The 26749-nt window shown below is 33.3% G+C and overlaps 1 protein-coding gene across 2 annotated transcripts in view; it reads left to right on the top strand.

Moving 5' to 3' along the window:
* Nucleotides 1-26749, top strand: part of LOC106134055 (carboxyl-terminal PDZ ligand of neuronal nitric oxide synthase protein) — a 135679-nt gene that overhangs the window by 32517 nt on the left and 76413 nt on the right. For both annotated transcript variants that reach the window (XM_060953781.1, XM_060953780.1), the window contains exon 2: nt 4267-4515. In XM_060953781.1, coding sequence (XP_060809764.1) covers nt 4312-4515 — 204 coding nt within the window. In that variant the 5' untranslated portion in view covers nt 4267-4311. The remainder of the gene's footprint in view (nt 1-4266; nt 4516-26749) is intronic.

The following is a 26749-nucleotide window of genomic DNA, read 5'->3' as shown; positions in this document are numbered from 1 at the left end:
ATATTAGCACGTCTATATTACTTGCGGGGTAGACGGAGCCAATGGTCTTGAAAAGACTGAATGGCCACGTTCAGCTTGCTCAGCTTAAATTTATGTTTTCAGCTTATATTTTTAAGACTTAATGATAGGATTGAGATTCAAACAGTGACAGGTTGCTAGCCCATCGCCTAAAAAAAGAATCCCAAGTTTGTAAGCCTATCCCTCAGTCGCTTTTTACGACATCCATGGGAAAGAGATGGAGTGGTCCTATTCTTTCTGAATTGGTGCCGGGAACCACACGGCACTGTAAGATAAAGTTTGTAAAATGGCTAAATATTGTATTGAATTTTTTTAGAGCACTTTGACTTGTTTTGGGACGTGTATTACTCAGGGGTGTGCACTAGATAAGACCTGAAGTTACTGAATGGCAAGGTTAATCAGTATGATTTGTCCTGTATACATGCATTTGTGTTTATTTCTGGCCATGCCCATTGTTTTAAACATAAATGAGAAAAGTTTTATAACATTACTTGGGTGATTCTTTTGTATTTTGTTCATAACACCCATATAATATCTTGAACCGGCAATATTCAGAAGTAAGTGGGTGATTCAAAGAAAAATGGGGGTTTTTAGTTAATTTTTGTAAAAAGAACCATATAAACAATTAAACTGCCCTTAAAGGGGGGTCGTTTTGAAAATCCATTACCGCAACTTAATCATAACAAGTTAAAAACGAAAAGAGCGCCTAAAATTCGTTTTAAAATTAAAATATGGCTTACACACATAGAAGTAATTACTTTGAAATGTAAATAAAGTAAAGCTTGCTGCTTCTACATTGTTTATATTAATCGATCGTGTTTTATCTATCATCATACTTTTTATTAAATAAAAAAAAGCGACATTGTCAGAACCTTTGTGCCTATAGTCTTTTAGCAGGATTTTAGATGAAATGTAATTGACGTTAAATAATGGAAGGGATTATTCAGTGCAGCAAAACGTCACCGACAGCGGTGGGTGATCCGCCCCACTCAAATAATTCAGAGTGGTCAAACCCATTTTATGATTGCTTGATTAGTAAATAAGTTTGATAAGTGCCGTGTGGTTTCCGGCACTTAAGAGTAGAACCACTACGAATCTTTTCCATGGATGTCGTAAAAGGCGACTAAGGGATAGACTTATAAAATTGGGATTCCTCTTGAAAGCGATGTGCCAGCAAATTGTCACTATTTGAATTTCAATTCCATTATAAATCTATACGGCTAAACAGGGTCTTTTAGTCCTTCAAGACTGTTGGCTCTATATACCTACTGTATACGGTCGTGACTGTGTGAATGAATTACCTATTGAATAGTAAAATGACAGGCTACATACTACAATGTATAATTATTCATCGTCTCATTGGCGTTTTTCAGCGATTAGTCCGTAAAAATATTTATCCTTTACAAGTTAAACTTTTGAATGGTTTCTCAATTTGTCTTAGTCAATACGTTAAAACAATTCCATGCATTTCCAGCAATCAATACCAGGCACTGTCTTTTTATGTCACCAAGCATAATACCTCTAGAAGAAGTATATGATGACTGACTGACTGATTGGCTGTTATATCAACCCGCAGTCCAAACCGACAGTGATTTGAAAATTTCTTATAAATTTCTTTAAGGCACTGAGATTATTTTTTCCGCGAGACGGGAAATAACGAGATTTTAACTTCTAATTTTTGGTCATGGATTAGCAAACGAACGAACGTGAAGCTTCAAGTTATAAAAGCTACCGATACTGTCATGGGAGCTATTGGGATCTTAAAAGTAACTACATCTTTAGTAAAGGGCCCGCCATTTGCGGCCATTCCATAAACACCTATCAAACCCTTTCTCTATTCACCGACCACGTTTTACGACTGCACGGTAAACACTTCTCATTTAAGATAACCCTCATATTTGGTTTTCGTTAAATAATTATGTACTTAGACGATCACGCTGCTTTCCCAGATGGGAAGGCATACATTTTTATACCTCGCAAACCTTTTCTGCTTCTTCTTGCATTGAATTTCTTCAGTTTATGGTTCATCAGTGTCCTCCTTAAACCGAATGCATATTTTTTATATATGGCAATGTTCTGATATAAAGCTTGGTGTCAAATATTTGTTAAGACAGCATGTCAAAATGTTAAATAATACCTTTTACACATGTTCTGAAGAAAACATTCATTTGAACCCTACCGAACTTGCTATATCACTCAATTTCTTAAAGCCTATCCAATGCGCTCTACCGTTCGAGCGTCTTAAAGTGATAGTAAATTTGTTCATCTAAGTTTCATTGCTCCACATGTATTTTATATTTACAGTACATTTACTCAAGGAGCACAGATTCGATCAAACTTCGAAAACAAAGATATCGGTGTATTGTAAATTCCGTTCAGCTATCCTATAACGGAAAATCGGATTCTTTATACGTTATTTACTTTGAGTCAAGTTTAACAGAAACTTGTATTGGATTATCCACCCGAGTAGAAACGCTCTCGGATCATAGAGAACGGATATATTTTCCCGATTAGTAAGAGAGTTTATTGTATGCTGTGTTGTAGTATTGTAATGGTTTTAGTTAATAGCTGTTGCCCGCAACTTTGTACGCGTGTCTTTTATCTTTGACCAGCTTGAATACAGGATTAGCAAAAATTTAAGAAGATAGGTTCAGAAGATAATACGTAAAGGGACAACAAACAAATAAATAAACTACCTTTTGCATTTGTTGAGAGTCTTGGTAACATCCTCAGCTAAGATTAGGTAAAGTTAGATTAACCACTTTATCTCTGTAATCTTTGTAAGGAAACTTAACCCAAGTTGGATCATGGTTACACAGTTGTCTGTCTATCCCACTAGTCCCATTAAGTTGTTTTCCCTCACCATATCTTTTAGCATTGAGTGCTATACACAATCTCAGAGAAGAATCTTTGAACCTTTTAACTCAAGCTTACTTTGTATCATAATGTCGTGGTTTTATAATGTGTCACTTCATGTGCACCCAGCCTAACAGTTAATGAACGTAGATTGGTCCGCTGCCGTCTCTACATCGTTGACCTCAATAGAGATCGTTTGACGCGACATATCTCATTGGAAACAAAAGGGAAGACTTATCACTTATTTTCTTTTTTATGTCACGACTACGGTATTGATATTGATTTTTTTAAGATTAATGTCGAATATATACTTTGCTTCTTACATGTTACAAATCAAAAACACTTATCAAAAATATACTTTATAGAAATATGAACTTAAATTATTAAAAAAAAAACTCTGCATGACTGATTGCCATTTTTTTTAGATTATTAAGATAGTTTTTGAGTTTAGATTTGAAACTTGGTGTGTAGGTTTCTTATGTGGTCCAGGGGTGCACTAATAGATGATCATAAGTATAAAATTACTATTTAAAGTTCTTGACTAAAATCATATACCTTCCTACTACCTACTACATACTGTTTTAGATACTTATAACAAGTACGTCATTACTGTAATTCTCAGAAAGATGTCGACAGCGAGGCGCGATCTTGGGAAACTTTTAAACGACGTTCATGTTTTCCCCTTTTGAATATTATGCATTTTGAATGCATCTCGTTAAAACTTTTTCAATTTATTATTACAGCAAACTGAAGGCATTGTAGTTTATTTTTTATATTGGCCTAGTTTAACGTAACTTCTTCAGTTTTACAGCGTGATTTTTACTTAGATAGTATTTGAATCAAGATACAAAAAGGGAGGCATGTAAACTTTGCATTGTTCACGTTAAAAAAAACCAATTGAATATACATAAATTGCCAGGCTTGCGACTTCTTTCAATCTATTTAAATGCATTTAGTACCTTTTACAAAATACTTTCTAAGAATTTTCAGAAATAGGTATAACCTTTTATTATCTAGGTAATCTAAGTCTGTACCAAATTGTATCAACATAAATTGCGGATCTCAGGTATACTTTATAACTTCTCTCTCTTTCTATATCTATCAGGTTAAAACCCAAGACGTAGGTAAAAAAATTGTCTATTACCCCGCTGGTATGTATTCACAAACAAAAATAGAAGTCTTCATTTTATTTTTGTGGTCGTACATACAGTAGAATAGAAAACATAAAAACATAATTATATCATGTCTTTATCCTTTACGCTTCGAAAAGACTAAGCAAATAAATGTTCTGCTGTGAAAAGCGTTATGTTCGAATTGAGATTTGGATGGGGACAGGGCAAGCCCATCGTTTTAAATATAATAAAAATTTTAAATTGATTTCCCTTGTTCCAGGCAGCAAAAGAAATTCGGATGACGTCGCTCCAATAATGTGTCCCGATGTTTAGGCGGAGTTACAAGGCTCGTTGCATCCGAGTCCTCAAGAACCGGGCCTGGAAAAGGGTGCCAATGAAGCTGCTAAAGTGGAGTAGGAAAATGCCGTCCACCAAGCAGTACAACTTGGTGCCTAACGACGAGTACGACACGAGAATACCTCTGCATCCGGACGAGGCGTTCCATTATGGCATCACGTTTCAGGCTAAGGTGCGTAGATATTGTTTCTTATCTATTTGTTTTATACATAAACTTAGAGTACCATCACGGCTCCGAATGCGTGAGAAAAATACATAATAAAAACTTCATATCGTTTCACATGGAAATTTAGGAAAATCTTTCTTTCTAAGTGCACTAGTTCTTGGACAAGAGTACCCGAAACGAACCTGCTTGCATGTAGAGAGACTTGGCAAAGGGATCGTGGCAAATGGAAAGATGTAGTCTCTGCTGTCGGGACTCGGGAAAGAGGTGTGACTTTATGTATGCCTGTATGTATTCCCTGGACCACATCAATAATACATAACCCACATGCTACATTTCAGAGTGCTATACCTAGCAATTTGGCCTATGCTTTTTCTGTCAGACTTTCACTCAGTAACGAAAGGGTTTAATATAAGTATATAGATTATATTGTCTTTATCCATGTAGGTACGGACACAGCCACATTGTGAAAATATTAATAAATATCATAACATTAATTTACATCATCTTAATTACATTTTTGATAACAAAGGGTTTGTGGTTTGAGCGCCAAAATGAAACTCACTATAAATTCAAGATAGCACACGGAAAACATTATTTGTGAAGCTAAATTTTTCGAATTTATAGCCTTAAAGTATTATTATTAATGATATTGTTCAAATTACTTACATCGCTTATAAATTATGACAACTTTTTAAGAGAGATCAAATTCCGAACTTAATTTCTCAATTTTAACTGTGTCATATTGCTTGGGGAGATAATGGCACTATTTAATTGATCTCCTGTATTATAAAATATAGTATTGTTGAGTTCGTATCCCAATACACAATTTTATATTTAAAGATTTGTCCAGTATCATATTTCTTTAAAAATAAACGTTCTTTATTTTTAAATAATAATTCAAATTAAAAAAAGTGTATGAGATATCGTCTGAAAACATCAAGTAATTGTTTTTACTGATAGATAGTACAAAACAGAATTTACATGGAGACAACATAGATTTAGGTATTATTACACCCGGCCTTCGTCTCCGCCAGGTAACACAAACCTTTTCGAGTTTTATTCCCCAGTGAATGAAATCGCAGAAATCGTATTAAACTACTGAAACTTTTTAGTGAAACATGTGTTTTGTTTCCAACATGAAAATGGTTTAAATGTCTGTGAATTTTACTGAATATAAGGGAATAGTAAGTTGCTTGTCTGGTTTCAATTTAAAGTTAGTGGCCCGTTTATTGTGACATAGGTATCACATAGTTTCTCGTCTGTTTAATCCTTATCATCGAAAGAACAGCTAGCTCGCATTTTTTTTTCTTCGTTATTATTAACCAGGATGGAAAGCATAATTTTTATAGTTTAATATATCTAATATTTTTTTTTCTTTTGTTTATTTTCTACTATAAGCCTTATTTGGATATCTACAAATATAATAAAATAACAAAATTAAGTTAATAAATTTTACTGCACCTGACATTATTGTTAGAAAATATTCGAGTGTAGACGTTAGCAGCTTCTAAGCTTCTATAATACGGGATTATTGAGTAAAATTCACTACAAAGCAGTATTAAGAGTTTTTAAAAGTACTTGTTGCTGGAAATGTAACGGGAATATTGCAGTATCGAGCTGAACAAAAATAAATTAAAGGATATAATTATGATATTGCAGGTTTTATTGGAATATTAAATTTCTTAGGATATCTGTTACACGGAAACATATTTTGTCATTTAATAAATAAACATTGAGAATCATCCATTTGAAACAGCATGTTGATTTATTTGAAATTCCTATAGAAGCTGGAAGTGAAACCAAAATTTTTATAGTTAATTAAATTATTTATTACAACAGACATTTATTACTAACAAGTGCCAAAACTCATTAGATTAACTAAAATGAATAGAGTTAGACGAAAGAAGTAGTCATCATGTATGTCTTTATGGAATAACAATATTGCAATGTCAATTTCATCAAATATTCATTTCAAACCATTGAGAAATAAGAAAAATCTTGTAGGACCTTTTTTGCCTCTTATCGTCGAAAACTATTCTTAAGCCTTTGTGTCGCGAGTGGAAGGTGAAAACAGTAAATAAAGTCTTGTGTACACTTGCGCGCTATCCTTATATATGTTTAATGTGAAAGGAAAGTATCCATGCCCGTTCGACCGAAGCGGCTTCCTAAGCCAGGATTACGTTGGCTTTGCCGAGTTGTGCCCGCTCACTATGTCTTCTACCCGACAAATACAAAGGTTATCTCAACAGGATCGTGGCGCAATATCCAAGCGAAATTAAAATTTGTGTAAAAGCTGAGGGTTGTCCGGGATAGTGTAAGGGGTTATCTGGAACTTTAATAAAAATGGTCGCAGTGTAAGAGGTCCGTCTCGGCGGGGCCCCATTCAAGCCGGGACAATAAGCTCCGACAAAGAGCCTATTCATCGGCCTGCGTCTACAACAAGGGCGTTCTGGCTCCGAGAGGGTCCAAGTGCTTTCTGCCGTTTCAGTTTCAGGTTGTTAAATGTTATACAAGATCAGTTTACCAAAATTGCATGTTTCGTCCGTTCAAAAAATAGATTTAAAATGTTATGCAGCCACTAACTGAAAAACTCACAGAAGCTTCTCAGCAAGTTTACAGCCTAAAAAGGAACTGCTCAAACCAATGTTATGAACTTGATTAAAATGAAAAAAGGTATATCTTATATTTTTTTAATTTAATTCCACTTATCTCTTATCCAATTATCGATATATTAAGTACATCTATTTTCCAAATGGGTAGGCAGGAACTACATACATATGTACACTTTCCACGATACCTGCCTGTTTTTTGCTTCATAAACATTCAAAATCTTTATAAGCAAGCTCGTCTGTTTAGCATACTAGACCTTTCATCAGATAGTTCCTGATTTGATTTCATATGTTTTAATCGAAGTTGGTACTTTAAGTTTATTTCAAAATATTTATCCGCAATCTCTGTGTATACTCTCCATCTAAGGAATTGCGACGAATTCCGACCGCGCACAAATAATAGACTTAGTTATGTCTGTGAGTCATTGACGTGCGATTTTTGCTTTATCTACGGTAATGACCACATTCGTTAACGGTGACAAAGGAGCCCGTACTATACCTATAATGAAGTGGCATATAACAGGAACAGTCGTTAGTGGTCTACAAAGCCTATTAAGATGAATCATGATTTCCTTTCCCAATTGTTCATATTTTTTATAACTATGTGTATATGTTTAAACGTGGTCTGACTATCCCTAGAGACGTGTGTTATTTAATAAAGTATAAATACCTATCTGTAGGTATCTTATCTGTTTTTTTTTTATCTCGAAAGACTATTTCCTTTTATATGCTGATTGAATTGTCAAACAAATATTGTAACGTACAACAAGATTGACGAACGAATGGAAAAGTAAAGTAAAGCAAAGGTTTTGACAAAATCTAAGGAAAACTCAAAGAGAAATGTGCGTTTGTGGAATAATGGCGCCGTCGTGAACGAATATAAAAGAGCAAAAATAAGTTACCCACCCCGTTTGTCTGTCTGGTTTACATTCTTTTCGTAATCATATTTTACGATAAATCCATGGGCGGGAGCTGTCATTTCACCCCCGCTTTTGACATTTTCTTCAATTTGACATTTTTAATTACGTATACGGCCGTGTGGTGCTGGTAGAGTAGAAAAGCACCACCCCATATCTTCTCTCGTAAGAAGCGATTGAGGGATTAAGCGGGAGATGAGCAGCAGCGCCTCCTACGCTCATAATTATGATAACATAGTCCAGGATCAATATATACTGCGGTTACCAATCCGCCTGCTTAGCGTGGCGGCTATGGGTAAAATCCCTTAATTTCTGGGAAGGCCTTGGTCTTGCAGTGTGTGAAATGGGCTGTTAAGGTAAGGTAAATTATACTATTTAGGCCTAAAGTTTAATTATGATTGGCTGAAAAGTTTTTACATTTGAAAACCAACATTATCACATTTTACTACGTACAAGGTATTCCCGGCGACCTCGTGGGGATTATGATATTTCCATTTCTAGTTGTAGTCGATTGCGTATAAAAAAAAATTAAATATATTTTCTATATAAAGTTAAACAAATGTACTAGGCCTGCTTTCAAAATGAAAAAGAAAATTGTAGAAACATCTCTCAACAACAAATATAAGCATGCGCCTATTGAGGAATTTCATTTCACTAGAGTTACAAAGCTGTGGTGGGCTAGCCAAAATGAAACAAGTTAGCACGCTTGCCCAAAATATTAGCCGGAAAACGGTTTTCCAATAACGTGTCCAGTCCAGTGTTTAGGTCTAGACCACACGGATAGAGCTTTGTGTGGTGCGAGTTTTCGTAAGTGGCAACACTGTAGATAGTTCTATGTATTTTTTATTTAAAAGCTTAACTTTCAACCCGTGATTATTAGTATAGTATTGATAGTGTAAATCAATCGTCTACGACAATTTCACAATTATTCTTAAACATTTACATTAAGACATTAATTGCCGCTTTACACATACCTACATTGTTTAAATTTTGCCTCATTTAAATTTTATACGAGTCTTGTATTGCAGCCCTTAAATGGTAGGGATTTGAACTCGACAAGAAGATTTATAAATGGAATTGTTACAATGTCATAGCTGTACTATTTAATTTAAATATTTTTTGGTGATTAAATTATCAAAGATCATCAGAAAAGAATAGATATACGAGTATTTGTAATTTGTGCTAGTCAATTTTCGTAATTTGTTCCATAAATTAATATTAATTCCTTTTGAAAATTAATGTTCAAAGGGGAACTCACGGATTACATAAAATGTGTACATTCTGTAAAATTACACGGCACACGCTCTTACTTAGCGTATCTTGTTTGGATAGGACGGCTGAGCGCTAACTAAGGCTGAGACTCGCAACTCTTGGCTCCGTCATGTTCTTCATGTTCAATTGTTTGTCATGCGTAAAGTTCACAAGCCGTTTCTACTTGATTTATATGTTTATATTAATCTAAATATTAATCTTACTATAATCAACTCTTTTTAATGATCAACAAATTCGCTATAATGTTACTTTCTACACAGGTATTTCTGTATTACTTATAAAGAATTGGCGTTCAAATTAGAAATTCGATTTTTAGAAATAAAATATATCTTTTGACACTGTATTCGTTTTATTGTGACCTGTATTATTCTTTTCAGTTCTAGCCTTCACTAGGATTCCAGCTTACCTAGGTATATGTTTGATTCGGCCCTAACTCGTGTATTGGTTGAGTGATCAGCCACGATCGAATGACCCCATTTGTTAAAGTCAGTGTGATCCGGTTTTTGGTTGCGGCCCCGCAGGGGATTCGACCCCTTTGTAATCTAATTATGGTACAGATACTGGGTTGACACAAATATTTTGTTAAATTGTACGCTGTTACTATTATCATTATTTGATTATAGAACAAAGCCGATTTGGCAACCGACAGCAAAAACTTTGCCAAACTTTTTCGCAGCATCTAAAATATCAGTTATGTTTTCAAGTTTTTTACTTTTCATATAAATATACCCATCAAAATAGTGGTAAGGATTTTCTACTTGTATTTTTTGGATATCATACGGCGGTACTTTTTCACTTAGATCCGTCGTCGCCCGCGAACTTTTATATTAGATGAGCAGAGAAGTTGCAATCCACCCTCGCCACACGACACCATATATTTCCTCATTCGTGTGTACCCGTGCTATTTATTTGTGTTACTTAAGCAAAATCCCCTGTTGGCAATTTTTATTTCTACTATGCCAGTGATATACCAATACCAACTATACCGCAGGGTGCCGGGAACCATCTCTTTCCAATGGATGGTATAAAATTCGACTAAGAGATAGGCTTATAAACTTGTGATTCTTCCTTTAGGCGACGGGCTAACATCCTGTCACTATTTGTATCTCGATTTTATCATTAAGCCAAGCAGCTGAACGTGGCCTGTCGGTCTTTCAAGACTGCTGGCTCTGTCTATCTTGCAAGGGATATAGACGTGATTATATGTATAGCGAAACAGTGGATAGTGAACTAGTGATAAGAAATATTTGTGTTAACTTTGATACTATTCTGATTTGATTGTAAATATTTTGAAACATTATCTACTGTTATATTTTTACTATTAAGTAGGCAGACGTCCTTTTTGCCGTACTGAGATGTAGTCTATATTTATCTACATTTTATTATTATGTGAAATGAAGATAATATTCACTTTCAATATTTTATGAAATTATCACGCTCTAATCCTGAGTCTTCTTAAGAAAGCATCCGTTTTCCATCATTTTAAATCTATCTCGCGGTCATGCTAAGTAATAGATCTTCTTATTGAATTTAAGCCACTCTAGGATTGCAAGGATTTGACGGCTCACGACTTCATTTCAAATTGAATTATAGATTATATCAACCCTTATTGAAGTCATTTTCTACCATTCCAAAGTGCAAGTGAAAAAAGTGGTAAACAGCGTGTGAAGCATTTATAACATTATCATCACTACATAGTATAAAACAAAGTCGCCCATTTTGTCTGTAGTCCCTTCGTATGCATAAAACTTTAAAACTACGCAACGGATTTTGATGCGGTTTTCACTAATAGAAAGAGTATTTTCTCCGACAGGTTTTTATATATAATTGAAATACATTGAAACTATATTAGCTGAGTTATAGCGATTTATGTCCAAGAAGTCAGAAAAAAAATCTAATTGAAGATTGCATTTGTGCGTGCGCCGCTTATACCGTTGGATACAAGTAAGAACAATGTATAGCAAAAACATTGGTCTGTATTAGTTCTACAAAAAAGTCCGCGATGACATATATCCAGCTTTTTTATTTAAGTCACAAAAACTACTTTTCTGTATTAAAAAAACATTTAATTCGTTGGGTTATGTTTAACTGGTGATATAACCAATAATACATATATCCTTATCAAAATAAGTAAGTTCATCATCACGAGCATTTAATTTAGATTATTTTTGCAGTTTACAGTGTGTTATTTAGATATATAGTTTAGGAGATATCACGATATTAGTATTGCGGCACGGTACGGGCCGGCCGCGGCGGCGGGGGCAGCGTCCCTATAAAGAGTCACAGAAACCAAAAAACATTTTAATATTTTAAACGCGGTTAAGGGAAAGAGAAGTTAGTGTGAATTGAAAATTAGTATCCAATATGTGTTGGTGCGTTGACTGTATTTGTCGAAGTAGCGGGATACACGCAAACGAAGTTGCGCGGGTCAGCTAGTAGTATTATACCTATAAGTTTTATTGGTGAGCCCGGCCTCTTATGAGTTAAGGACTCTGACTTTACATATTTAACAACGACTTATAAGAAATTAATTTATTTCGTCATAGTGAAAGATTTTAAAAACTGATTCTCATGTCTGAGTCTTTTTGCTGAAAACCACAGGGCTTTAAAATATGTCTGTCAAAACATCTCATGGACATATAAACACTAAAATAAATGAATATTTGCACGTGCCACTGTTCTTCATAATCGCATTAACATCATTATATTTTGTTCTCCGAAAACGGTACGAAACGTTTCTTGTTAAAAGTATGTTGAAAAAATTGTTTCAGGAACGTTGATCGGATTACATAAAAAGCGATTGTTTATCGTAAAGCCGAAATAATTATTAGCTTTTGAACACTCGTATTTTTCCATTCTGATCAAAATTCTTTGCTGTGGCATCTTGAGTTATTGTAGAAATACATATATATTAACAGTTGAAGCTACACTGACAAGAATGAATTTTATTGAAGGGGTAGACACAGCTAATGGGTCAAGTCGAAGTTTATCTTTGACTGGCTGGAAGGTTTAATGATAAATAAAATATAAAGATATAATAATAATAGTAGACGTTTATTTGCTCTTCACAAAAATGTCCTTACTAACAAGTTAACAATAATGTGTTAATCTGTAAATTATTGCATATAGTGAGATGATTCTAGCTCATCGTTAAAAAGAAGATATATTTGAAATTAAGGTAATTGTTGTTACTTCAACAGAGTGATATAGAACGATAATATGTTAATAATTCGAAACACAAAACCCTCCTTGTGATGCATTCTGGTAAAAAGGGACAAAGAGCAATCGAAATTAAACGCTATAATATTATTCAAAAGTGATAAAAATAAAGTTAGTATCTTTATCCAATACGGATCATACATTTTTTTGATACTTTGAAAGTGATAATTATCCCGAATAAATAAAATAAATAATAAGTAAATAAAAAGAAATACGTTGTCAATGTCCAAGCTCAAAGGTAGTTTATCAGACTTTACTTAGGCTTCAACTAAATGTTTCTTTTTACATTTTGTTCAAAGAAAATGCGGTGAATACGTGCCTGGAAAGTTCGTGGAGGCTTTAAAAGTCTAAACTAACCACTGGGAGGTTTGCTTGAGAATGCTCTGTAAAGGTGCATTTTCAATTTAATTATTATTAAAGAAAAATTGCAATACTGCAAGGAGCAGTGTGATACTTTGTCAAATGATTTGCAAATGAAAGCTAAACTTAAATTGTATCAAAAAACTTTAGGGCTGTAGTGTTTTATATTAGTTTTTGGTTAAGGTAATACTTACTACTTACTTCTTTTTATTTATTGATATAAAACATTGATTTTATTCTGTCTGCTAACAATGTGGCCAAACCCTTATAATTAGTTTTATACGATATAAATCTAATTGAAATTCTATCCTATATTATTCGGATTTAATAGTTTAAACACAGACTAGTATTCACATCGACGGTCATATAAATACCTAATATATTATATAATCTTAGCTAATTTATTAGCTTTAGAGTAACTTTTACGTAAACTTGAATTTGTCATAATTTGTCTAAGAATGTGTCATTGGCACGTTTCTTACTGTTTCTGTTAGTAAAGGGTAACAATTTACAAGAGAATAGATGATATGCCTTGCTTGTTGTACTTATTTACACGTAGGTATGTTACACGTCCGAAGAGACTTTGCCACCCACTTTGAACTTTCGTGCAGTGAAGTTTAGTATTAAAATATTCAGATTGACGAACTTGGATTGCTGAAAGTTTGTGATGACGAAACTAGTGTTCCGGCTTGTAGGAGAATCGGGACTAAGCCGTTCCGCAGTGTTGCCATTGCAAGATTGCAATAATGTTATTATAAACTAGAGACTAGTTCTCCTCACGGAAATCTGAATATGATTATCTAGATTCCTGGCTAGGCGTCCTGTTTAGCGCAGTAGTTGTGTACTAGTTGTCGGGTCCTATCCCCGGTCAGCGGGGCTAGCATAGCACGCGCGACGGCATTTTGTCGCGCCGTTAACTATCGCTGTTTCGTTTTTTATTGTGACGTGACACGGGACAGCGATAGTTTATCGCGCTAAAAAAACGTCAACGCACGTGCCATGCCCCGCTGATTATGCTGATCATGGTAAATTTTTTCTTCTAAATATTTTGTGTTTTAAAATAGAGGACGACACAAGAACTCAAGGTACTAAAGTACTTTGATTCCCTGTCAAGAAAGGGTACGCTATTAGCAAATGCGAGAGCAGAGCATCTCTCCCGTAATTCGGCTTGGATGTTTAATAACGTCTATATTTTTACCACATGTAAATTTATGCATGGTAACACAATAACATAAACGGGACAATACCTATAGTATTATCCAATTTTACAACTCACTTTGAGGCTTGCTTATTCTGTAATCATGTTCACCCTATCTAATCACAAGCTTTCGATATGTACTTAAGTATGCTTACATCTATAATTATTATAGTAAAAATGAAATACAGTTTTCATTTTATTTATCTACTAACTCATTTATATTAACTTTAACAACTCTTTCAATCAAAATTTTAAAGGTTGTATTCACATTTACGTAGGTACTTTCAGAAATTGACCATAGAACGGACGCCGCAGAAATCCGCCCACGCGCTTTAAATCATCAAAAGAGGCACTTGATTTTGTGATATATAGTCTGTATCGTGCATTTGATACATCTCTTCTTATTGGTTCCGTACAGTTCTCGTCTCAAAAAATGTTTCATTTTATACATACGTTACGTTAAAAAAAATAATGTAAATTTCTTGAGGGGTTATGCAAAGACTTTATTTTTTCACTTGTCACGAACCTTGCATACTTCTTTCGCTTAATTCATATTAATCCTCTTCATGCAAGCTAGTCGGAAATATTCTCTATCTGATCTTTTGTAAGGATGTCTGCAATTTGATCAAGGCATGCTCATCTCGGCCTTTCCCTTCTGAAGCCTTGTAATTTAAAGTAAATGTGCTTTCATCCAACCTTTGCTCGTGATCAAACGATCTAAGAAGTTTCTATCATATTTTATTTCTTTATCCTATCACTTAATCCGCTCTATTGCGAGTTTGGCATGTTTTCTATTTAATTGGATTATAATAACATGGTCAATCAAACTATAAACATGATTATATGAAATATTTAAAGGAACAAATAATGTCTACGTTTATTGGCTCTTGGCTAAAAACCTTTATCTAATATAACAGTTTAGTAATTGCACATACCAGGAAAAAGCATTTATTTATTTATATTATTAACACTAAATTGAAAACAATTAGTTGCCGCTTTTAGTGTATCATAATGTATGTGACCCGACATTTCAATATAATGTTTGTTATATTTAAGCCCCCAATAATATATCCATAACAAATTATTCGTAGAACAATGTAGCGGCAAAATTTATGATGTATTTAATACGATTTAGAATATTAATATTTACGGTGTTACGAGACTACGCCCGCATGATAAAAGGTGAAGAATATAAACTTTTTATGTGTTCAAAACCAGAAGTTTATGATTACGTATTGATATTTATGAATCAACTGCCGATCTTACTGCGGTTATTTCTGAAAAAATATTGTAAGAAATTTATAGGTTTTCTTTTCTTTCTAAAGATTTCTTTATTTTATAATCTGGAATATCATAAAAAGACAAAGTACCAAGTACTAAAACATCAAACACTTAGTCTTCAACAAGTGGCTGGTAATTTTATTCGATATTTTCATTTCTTTTGTATTAAGTTGGTAGCCTCTTTGCAACTTCAAGATTGAGGCGTGTGAAAATTTATCGTCTCGGTCCTTTCACGCCAAGAGCCGGTTTATTACAGCATTTAGTCACTGTTTACGACTGCAGAAGTTTAACAAGAATGACCCAGAACGTTAAAAAGTTGCCCTTACTTTTTAACATTCTGGGTTATCCTCGTGTAAAAGTTTATATTACACAAATACGTAAGTACATACAATATACAAATTAATTGGATTATATCATCTATACTACTCTTCTTTTCTGGCACATTTTTATAAGTATACCTGAAAAGGTGCTGTCATTTAGGGTTCTATACATAATTTCTTCACCTCATCAAGTATTCCTTTGAGAATGATTCGGTAATAAGACCTTTTTGTAGAATAGTAGCAATACTTTAATATGTACTTACAAAGCTAATTAGGTACTCTATGTACTGCTTAAGTATAAAGTTAGAATACCTCTGACAACTTTAGACATCACAGGGCCCAAAACCTCCTCTTTCCTCCAAACCTGCCCTTTGTAAATAGTTGTGGGGTTTTCACCAAATATAATTAAAGTTTTGAAATTAATGAAAACATTCTGTTGAATTTTAGGTTTGAAGGTAGATATAATTTTCTTGGAGTTATTGAAACAGTATCATGGATATGACAAGTTGAACTTTGCCTCTTCAAGTTTAAAGGATTATGCCATATAATAAAATTGTAAATATGCAATTTGAAATAATAAAACGATATTAAACATTTATGATCTAAGTTTTACGATAGCCTTTCACATACACGTCGGTGATTTTTCGATATACAAACCATATCATAAAGCTAAAGCTTTGTAGAAACTTAATTCCATTATTGCAAGATCCACTATAAATGGAACAAGTGATAAAACATATTTTCAATAGTTCCCCATGTAACTGTACCAGGGTACTAGTGTCAACGTACGTTTTTTATAATGGTATTTGGTTCGTGAACAGCACCATTTATCTTTAATATATAAATTGAACAGCTTGCTCGTTCAAAACTATATAGGCAATATAAGAAATCTTAAAAATTAAAATCAATATCTTATTATCTTCAACTGACCACATACATTTAATTCCTTATGAGTATTACACCGCACATAACCTTGTATGATTACTAAACGAGTCATAAAATGTGCACTATCTTGTAATTGTATGGAACACCTGCTTCCGCCATACATACGGATTTGTCCATATTAATTGCAGTACCTACATTGCGATCTCAAAGTGCAACCAACACCTGCTAGCATCGTTTTGCCATTAGCTTACGCATACACAACGAAATAAATACGCAATAGATAATGGAGTGGTTTATGTATCCTATTTAAAAAAGGGTGGGTATATAGTCTCTCGTTAATACAAGTCTTGAACTTATTTCGAGGTTAACTCAAAATGTGTAATTTGTCGTATATATATTTTTTTCTCGATATGATGACTTAAGATTTCGATTACACAGTATAACCATGTTAGAGGCAATAACTCTTTTCTAATTTACGTAGGTACTCACATTAGTTTGATTGTCATGTCATGCTATAACAGTTAGAGTCAGCATCATGAGTTAAACTGCATATTCAGGCAACTGAATGTGTTACGAGTACCATGATTCAAGATAGGAAAGACTGGCAGGTTGTGAAGGTAAGACGGGGTAGCTCCGTAATGAACTGAAAACCTCGACTTAGTAAATCAGGTATAGACTTTAACTAAACCTGCAGTAGAAAACATATTTACATTTATTCCTAAAAACTCCAACTGTAGCCAGGCACAGGTTAAAGTTTAGTTTTCAAATTAAAAATTTGCTGTAAAACCACTATATGCAGATTATTCGTTCGACGAAGCGTGTGCTTTGAACCGCTTGTCGGGCAACGCCGGGCGTGACTGTGATGGGTCGCCACACAGCTCACAAAGGCCTGATGAGCTTTGAGCTTTTTATAAAAACAACACCAACTGTGACGATCAAAAGTAACAGGTTCGATAAAGATTAATCTTACGAGTATACCAGAGTGGGGCCACGAATAACAAAAAAGACTGTTTATTTCCACGAGTGAAAATTTTGGAATTTCAGGAAATATCTTGGTTCCTACCTAGATACTCTATTGATGCAATAATATCAAAATTTTTAAAAATATGCTGAGTGGTTTGGACTATGCTCTGATCGTACGATTAGTCATATTATTCTTTCAGAGTGCTACAATTAAAATAATATTTAAAGTTAACAAAACCTTAAATAAACAGTCGACATTAAACGTAGCTAAAGACTATCACATTAGGATTTTAAGTTGTAAATAATTTCCTCTGAATCAATTGTTTTCTTTGGTGACTACTACGCCATATAGCCAAAGACCTTTATTTATCCTTTCTAAACTGTTGTCAAAAATACGGGTAGTAATAAATGAATTGCCTATCTAACTTTCAAGTGCAATTCTGATGGATCAGGAAACTATTAATCATTTGTTCAGAACTTTTCTGAATGTCGGTGCTCAAGTTTCATTAAACAAGTCCAAATACTTGATTATTTCTAACTAATAAGTATTGATTCGGTACTTATGACCACTGATTGCTTTTATTACGAGGAATAGTTGTCTTAATATAGTAAGAACAGGAATATTTTTATTGTGCCAGTTAATTAGTTGAAACAATATTTTTTTCTTAACTTTTTTTCTGTAATTCTTTTTGTGATTCATTCTAGATTTTGGATAGAATACTGTAAGGAAGAGGTCATGAAGGTGAAGGTCACATATTCTTTTCCTTGGTTCTATTACTAGACAAAACATGTATGCAATGATCATGGTAGTGAAAAGAGCTAGGCTGTGCTTCCTTAGCGTGACGTATGTATGTATGCTCTATTTGGTACTTATAGGAAATAGTGCCAAGGACAGGAATGTCTAAAGGCGCTGCTGCGTTCTGCATGACAATGATACAAAACTATTTCCGATTCGGCGAGCGCGTCTCAGACACGACGACTGCTTGCCAATATTGGTATTTTCTCAATTTTTGACATCCAAACGTGAACGCGCACTGCCTTTATAACGTAGTGACCTTGACCATACGAATGATTTAAATGGTTATCGAAATGGTTTTACCTTTAAAGTACAGTTTTAACGCGCACCTTTCCTTTCTTTCAAAACACTTGAAATGTTTATGGGAATATATCATTAATTTCTAAACCAATTTATCCCTACGAAATTAAAAAATAATTGACGTATCTTTCACTTATTTTAAATTCACAACATTGTTTTCTCTCGTCCACATTTCTATTATAAGTTTGGATAGTTGTTACGTTGACATGTTTGAAGAAGAAGTAGTTTGTTACCAGTTCTTCTGCACTGAATCTTTGGAAGCGGCAGTAAACTTAGTTTTACGTAATTTACTTGACGTCAATCAATGTTGTGAAACCAAAAGATGTGACAATTATTAAACGAAATGATGTGACTCAAAATAATGAAAAAAAAATTTGAATCAAAATCAGACCAACGAACAGTTCGAAAGTTATCAAGTTACAATCATACAAAAAATGTATTTTCGCCCTAAAATTAAGAAGTGTAATCGATCGGCTGTGATATATTTCGCGGAATAGATAAAACTATATTGCTTCTTTTTTTTGATAAAAACAAATGTTTAGCGAATGTAATAGAGGCTCAACCAGAGAAATGTTACAAAATATGCATAGAATGGATTCAAGTAAGATAAATGGAATGACCCAAATAATAACGTCGGACAACTATTCATAACGGCACCCCAAACCGCCATAAAACCGACTTCTTATAATTCATGGTTAGTATTTTAATATAGACACATAACTTCGTCTTTAAATTATAATTATAACTTAAAAAATGAAGATGAAACTGACGTTACATTTTTTAAGTCCCGGTTACGTCCTCCCCTCTCTTGAGAGGAGTCCAGAGTCTACTTACGGCAACGATCTTGGATTTAGTAAGTAAATCAGGTTTTACACAAAGTGATGTGACGACGAGAACTTTGCAGAAACTCAATCTATATTGAATCATGGGTTACACATTCAGTTTCCTGCTGGAATGCAGATTTCCTCTCCATTTTATTCTTTACTGTAAAAGCATAGGTAAGAAATTACACAAATGTAAAAATCTCGGAGACAAGTAACATGTTCACCGCAATTTATAAATATAGAAATATAAAATGTTTTCTTTGTGAAAACTCATTCTACTTTTTAGAAACCTTTGTAGACCGTGCCTTTTTACAAACCCTTTTAAATTTATTATCAAGTAAGAAGTTATTTTTGGTATACCTCTATATGTTTAAGTGAGGCTTTGGCAAACAAAGTGACCAAAAGGTTTTTACGTAGATATTAGTAATTCAACCGGCAACGGTCGTCCGTCGACACTTCATCACTTTGTAAATAATATACCTAAATAGCTCACTAGGCATCTATCTCTTCTTCTCAAGATCCTTTCAAGTTAATAATAAATGTTTTATTATATTAGCAAGTTAAGGTTATTCTTGAGATCACGATTCATTTGAGAGAGACTACACCTTTTCATTTCTCACACTAATATCATTTTGATGAAGCAAAAGAAGTACGCAGGGGCAGTAGCAAGTTAAAACATGTAGTCTCTGCCTACTGGAAAGAGATGTGATGTTTTTTTATGTTCTTATGATACTCTTTGATTTTAGTAGAATCTTTTATGTCACCTTGTTCGTTATGAAAAAGTCCTTATGGACATGATCGCATGCTCGTCTACATCATTCGAGTATTTATGCTTTTTACAGAAGAAAGGTTTCTGCTACTTTCCAGGGGTGAACCCATATAAAATAACAAATGTGTTGTACTAGGCACATACATACTTCTTGTCAACCCAACATTCATCTTTTGCGTACTCGTACCTCCTAATCCTAATTGAGTTACGTCCCTCGTGTTCCAGAAAATATATAATTCACTCCCGTACAGAGTTTAGAATAGGGGTGTCCATTAATTATGTATAGAAATGCTTATGGTAGAATCCGAGGCGTTTATTAAGGTTTCAACAAGTGGTCGTATTTCGTAACAAGAATTTGCATAAGCATAATTATTCCGTTTTGTAATGAACGATAATTTGATAATGTAATGCAAAGTATTAATAATGATACCGCATGATTAAAACCATGGAACGTTTGATGGGAAAGTCAGGACGAAAGTACTTTGAACAAATCGTTGACCTTCTAGTCAAGTTAAGAGTATTTATTCTTAACCGATAAGCTTTCATGAATAGATTAATGAATATAGTTCAAGCATAAGAAGTATATGGTTAGTGTCAACTAGAAAAAATGTAAGTAGTCCTTCTTAAAATGTGCGGGTAATGTGATTAGTACAATTCGTTTTTGAGATTAAATCGTTGTGGGGTCGTATTTTTTAATAAATTCCATTCACAAGAATAGCTCTTGTTACATATTTGATTTATAGTCATTACCATAAAATTAATTTTGGCCAGGTCTGGAGAAGCCCTAGATAATTGCAGATTAACTAACAGGCTGGCTCGCCCGAGGCTCTCTTGAAATTAAAATTTTCCTTAGAAGACGACAGGTTGCCTTGGCATAATATCGCGCTATGTTTCAGTCGCAGTTAAGTGCTTGGTTAAACGCTGACCAGCTTAATTTAAGTAGTAAACTTAAATTTATTTTTTATGATAAATTTTATAAAAAAAGGTTAAGGTAGTGTTAAGTAAACTTTACAAAACTTTCAACGCACACATATTACGCGTTTTATGCCTTATGAAATAGACAAAGCTGATATTCGAAGACACGAAAACCCCAAATGGAAGCAAATATACTTTAAAAATTATACTTTTGCATCTGACTTTGACTATGATTATGATTACAAATTAAAACCTTTTGTACAACAAAGCTATCTTGTCAATAAAAAACTAAAGTACTTTTATCTTAATTCTCAATTTCTCATTAGAAGTCTTGTACTTATCTACTCATGTTACTTAATCTAAATTCATGCGCGAACTTCAGACGCCATGGAAATTATCCATCCAATTATAATGCCTTCACTTTAATTAATTTATAATATTTGGGAATTTCCATTGGAAAGCTTCGCTAAAAATAGAAAAAAAACGTCTTTTTCTATATTTTATTATAGCTCTATTGAGTGGGGAATTAAGTAAAGAATTATCCTTATATTATTAAAGATAATACTCGTATAAGTGTGCTTCACATAAATTTGTTGAAAAAACCATACTTCATACTTATATAATAAAATGCGAAATTAGGTATGTTTTTGTCAAAAATTTGATTTTCTAAAATTTTGTATACATAAGTTAATTATACAAAGACAAAGATGCTAGTTTTTTAAGTCGAGGATTTTAAATTAACGCGTGGGGCCGGGGGCAAAAGCTAGTGTAATATAAATATTCATACCTCTATCAGTTATGGATGAATTGTAGCGGACTTCATCAATCCTCTCCCAACCTTTCAGTATAAAATCTAATCTTGCAACGTCTTTCAATAAGGTTCAGCTCTCACAAAGACGGGACTCTGCTAAGATAATTAAACAAAATAGAACTATAGTTTAATATAAAAATAATATTTTTTTAAATATAAATTTTAAATTGATTGCTCTCTGACATCATTGTCAACAAGTGTTATTAACTCCGCACTCATTTAGGACATGACCTATGTATTTGTAAAAGGCTGTGAATGATGCTTCTGACAATGCTTTATCGGTGGTGACATTCGAACCTTGCAAATATGATCTATTTATAGATATATACATACATAGGTAGAGCAATGTATACTAGTTATTTTATACCGATATCTATGGATCTAGCTGAGCCAAAACGCTAACAAAAACTTGGGATGCTGCATGTGGCAGAAGATTTTCGATATTTTATTTTTCAATAAAAAAGTTAATAATAAAAAATATAAAAAGTGTGAGCTGACTTTTAGCTCGTAACCGCTCGAAAGCCCAAGAGCAATCAGCTCATTCAGCTTTTTATCATATTTCCAGCAGCTTTTGTTGAAGTTTTGTACTGAACTTTAGAAAATTTCGAATGTTTTACATTGTCTTAACGTGTGTTTATTAAAACAGAAACTTTAGCCGATACTTTAAATTGAACTCTTTTCATCCCATTGAAGCCTTTTTGGCGATAAAAGGTTGTAGGTCTACATATCTGTATCAAAGATTAGTATCAGCTGTTTCGGTGAAAATTCCCAAAACAATATGTGCTGTGGATAGGCCCTTACGTATACCCCACAGCGGTGACTGAGACTGACATGACAGTGAGTGAGCGGCCAACGGAGTTTATGTTAGAAATGACCACAGTAAGCAAACGACAGCCCAAATATTTTGAAAGTGCAAATTTGCACATTACCGTTTGTCTAGTCTACGTCTTCGGTTTTAAAATCGTTGACTGATTTCATCGGCCTGACTCTTGTTACTTAGTTATTTGTACCCCAGATAGTTAGCACGCTTCCGCAAGACATGCCTGTATTAGCGTAGGTAACACCTGTCTACGAAATACAAAATGTATCATTAAAATACAAATAAGAAATGTTTATATTATTAATTTAAATAATCGCTGACTATTAAAAATTTAAATTTTCATTTACTGATGAAAATTGGGTCAATAAATTCTCTGGCTGCGTGCTGAAACAAAAGCTTTTAAGGGATTTAGGACAACAATAGGACGATAATCCTGAACACAGCTTTTTCAGGTAAAACATTTTACTTAAAAGGATTTGCAAAGGAATTTCCTCATACTGTAGAGGGAAGTTCTTACAAACCGTCTTTGGAAAATAGAAAATATGGTCTTTCAAGACACCTAATGTAAAATCCGTCGTTACTACATACGAGTACTATCTCACTTGTATTTCGTGTTGTCTCCACCGCCTCGGGCCATTCAAGCCATCCGCTATCATACATTTCTCATTCCCTTTTGTCCAGTCTTTGCTATCGAGCCACTACCATATAAACAATTATTTACATACCAAATGCTTTGTTTGTGCAATCATGAACAACAAACATATACCTACAAAATGAATAATTTTATCAGGCAATATGGTGGTTTATTTTCTTTTTCCCATAAATCTGTACGCGTAAAAGATGAAGATTATTAGATTTAGTAATTGAATGATTGATTCACTTAAATTTTTATTTTCTTCTGTTTGGCTGTTGGATTGCACTTTGATATTTAATTGTCTTATATAAATCCAAAACATAAAAAGGAGGAGCTGATAACAAAAAGACCAAATACCGTTTTTAAAAGATATTTTTATCAATTTGGAAGTTGATAGAGGCTCTTCTCAACAAATTCCGAGTTATTCAATTACAAAACAAACTGCGTGGTTAAAATATAGCATAACTCCTTTTGTTCAAATAAAAAGTAAGTTAATATACGTGCACGCAAAATGAAACAACTTTGTAGCGAATAACTAAGGAGTTCTGCCGAGTTCAAACCAATAGGGCCTTGAATATAAAATAACGAGGTTCTAGAATGTATACTGTATATCATTCAATTGTTACTTTAAATATATTATCTCCGCTCAAGAATATTATATTATGTATATTATTTCCAGCCTGTTAGTATAGGGTTGTGATGCGGTCAGTGACTAATAAGATGGACGTGTTTTAACTTTATTATTTTTTACTTTATTATATTTATTATCAGTAATTTTTACATTACTGAGAATTTAAATTAATTGGTGTAGAAACCTAATTTAACATATGAAACAGCACTATGTTGAAAAGTGAGCTAAAAAATATATATGCTGGTTTATTAAATATTTATAAAAATTTTCGATAGGTTAGGAGCTGACAATAAAACGTAAACCGACGATGATGAGACTCTCACGGCTTCATAAGTAACATCTATATTACCATATTTTACACCCTGAAAAGATATGGCTTTCATCCAAAAACGTTATTGTCTCCGACTGACACCACCTGTTTGTGACAAAGTTGAATGGATCTAAGTTGCCTCCATATACCTTTTATGAAATCAAAATGATCTGTCAATCACCAACGTTAGACCTTTTTTAAATAAAAGAATGTACTTTTCATCAATGATTAATTTTTGGTGTAAATCATAAATAAAAAATATTGAAAAGATATGCTACGTTAGCAACTCTAAAGTCAATGTCTAAAAATCCAATCAATACGCCACGACAAAAGTGATGACGAAATAGTATCCAAACGTGACATCATTGACGTAATTCTATAGCTTGACTTGATATTACATGTGAATTAGATTTTATTTTGTCTTACCGGCGTTACCTTAGAAACGATTACAATTCGTATTTTAGCCATAACATGTGATGACGGAGGTTGGCGCCGTGACGGCTATTAGGGCCCAGTCAACACTTTGATTTTAACAAGGGGTCTACGAGCCCTTCTAATCCGTTTACGCTTCGCAAGGACCCTTGCGGGCCGAGTGCCTACGTTTTGTCAAACGTCTTACCAACTTAGCTTTCTCCTTGTCTAAATATTTGCCTTCTATTATAAACCAGCCATTTTGCGCCTATTACACTAATGGCTTACATAAATGGCATAGCATTATTATTTTACAATAGGTTAAGTCCAAGCTAAAAGAAACATATATACCTATATCAATATAACACATTTCACTCAATTTGCAAATTTAATAATTTAATTTGAAAAGAATCTGAGAATAGTTCACATAACGAACTTCAATTAACTCAATATGTAATAAACTGGCTTAATTTCAAAGACAGCATGTAAATGCCTCTTTCTATGCTTTAAAACATGCTGTCTATCTGACCCAAATTCATCTTGTCTTTAAAACGTATTCCTATTTACACAATAAATTATTAATATTTTTGTTTTTGTTTTCAGGTAAACCTCTAAATTAAATGTATTCTCTTCATAAAGGTAATTCCAAATAGATAAGGCCTGCACTGCGAATGTCATGCCCAGATTTTATTTTTGTTGTTCGCTGGATGCGCTGAAACACAAAGCGATTTTATACAATGTCAAAAATTTTGTGTTTGTTGCTATTCTTTTATGTATTTTTTGCCTAGCCGCAATACTGCCCGCTTTGTAACCAACTGAAAGTTAATGTGGATAAACAAAAATTTTTATTTGTTTAGTTATAACGTTTCTGTTATAAATTTTTAATTAATCTTGGCTTGTGTGCTTTAATTTTTGGGGCGAAAGAGATAGTTTTCTGTTTTTAAGTTACATTTCTCTTAATCTGCTTCATTATAAGTTCCATATCTGCAGAAAATCTTTCACTTTTTAAACTGTCATCTTCTGTACTGGTCATTATCAATTTGGCGGTTTTGATGCCTCATTTGATATATTTTTTTTATTTGTTGAAAGTGATTCCTATAACCGTATTTTGTATTTAAAGGTATGCCATTTTCAAGACCTATAGATATTTTTGCAAAACAATAAAGTACATATGTATATCAGCCAAAACATATTTTAATTTAACATCGGTTTTTAATAATATGAAATACTTACGTATTCATAAAATGCATTAGCTCCTTTGAGCCTGAATAATAATTGATCTTGGTGCGGATCCGAGTGCATTATTCAATAAATGTAGAAATAGCTTCACATAAGTATTGTAAATGACAAATTAGATAAAATTACATTTTGAATACGCGTAAGTAAGCGTTTTACAAAACTGTGTACAAAATAAAATTTATTAAAAATAAAGACTATGTCATACCTATACCTAATACGTAGTCAATATTTAATTGTAACATTAAAAGTTATTTTCTCAATAGACAAATAAAAAATGTTCGAAAGATAAATTGCAATAGGGCCGAAAATAAAATTAGTTTCTTAAGATGGCAACTTTTTCGCTACAATACTACTTTTGTTTTTAGCCGTATTACGACTTATCTGATCTATTAGATAACTTTTATTCTTATGTTAAATCCAATAACACAATATTTGATCTCGGGTTTTTAGCTCTATTCAAAATTTTGCCATGAATGCGTAACAGACGTTGGCGCTTAAATTGTGATAAACAATGGAAATCTTATAAACATTTTTTCACTGTAATAAATTGACGGAACAAACATTTTTTTAATCCAAAAAACTTTTATGTAAAAGAAAAACTTTTTTAAACCGCACGCAAACAAAGTTTCCGGCACAGGCTAGTTACAATTATAAATAGATTTATTCTCGCGATATGATACAATGTGCCGCCGACGTCCACATAACGTTAGTAAAATTATATCTACTACTATTGTATTTAAACTGTCTAGTGTCCAT

Source organism: Amyelois transitella, chromosome Z (genome assembly GCF_032362555.1).
Source record: "Amyelois transitella isolate CPQ chromosome Z, ilAmyTran1.1, whole genome shotgun sequence".
NCBI classification, from domain to species: domain Eukaryota; kingdom Metazoa; phylum Arthropoda; class Insecta; order Lepidoptera; family Pyralidae; genus Amyelois; species Amyelois transitella.
This window is presented reverse-complemented; position numbering and strand designations above follow the sequence as displayed.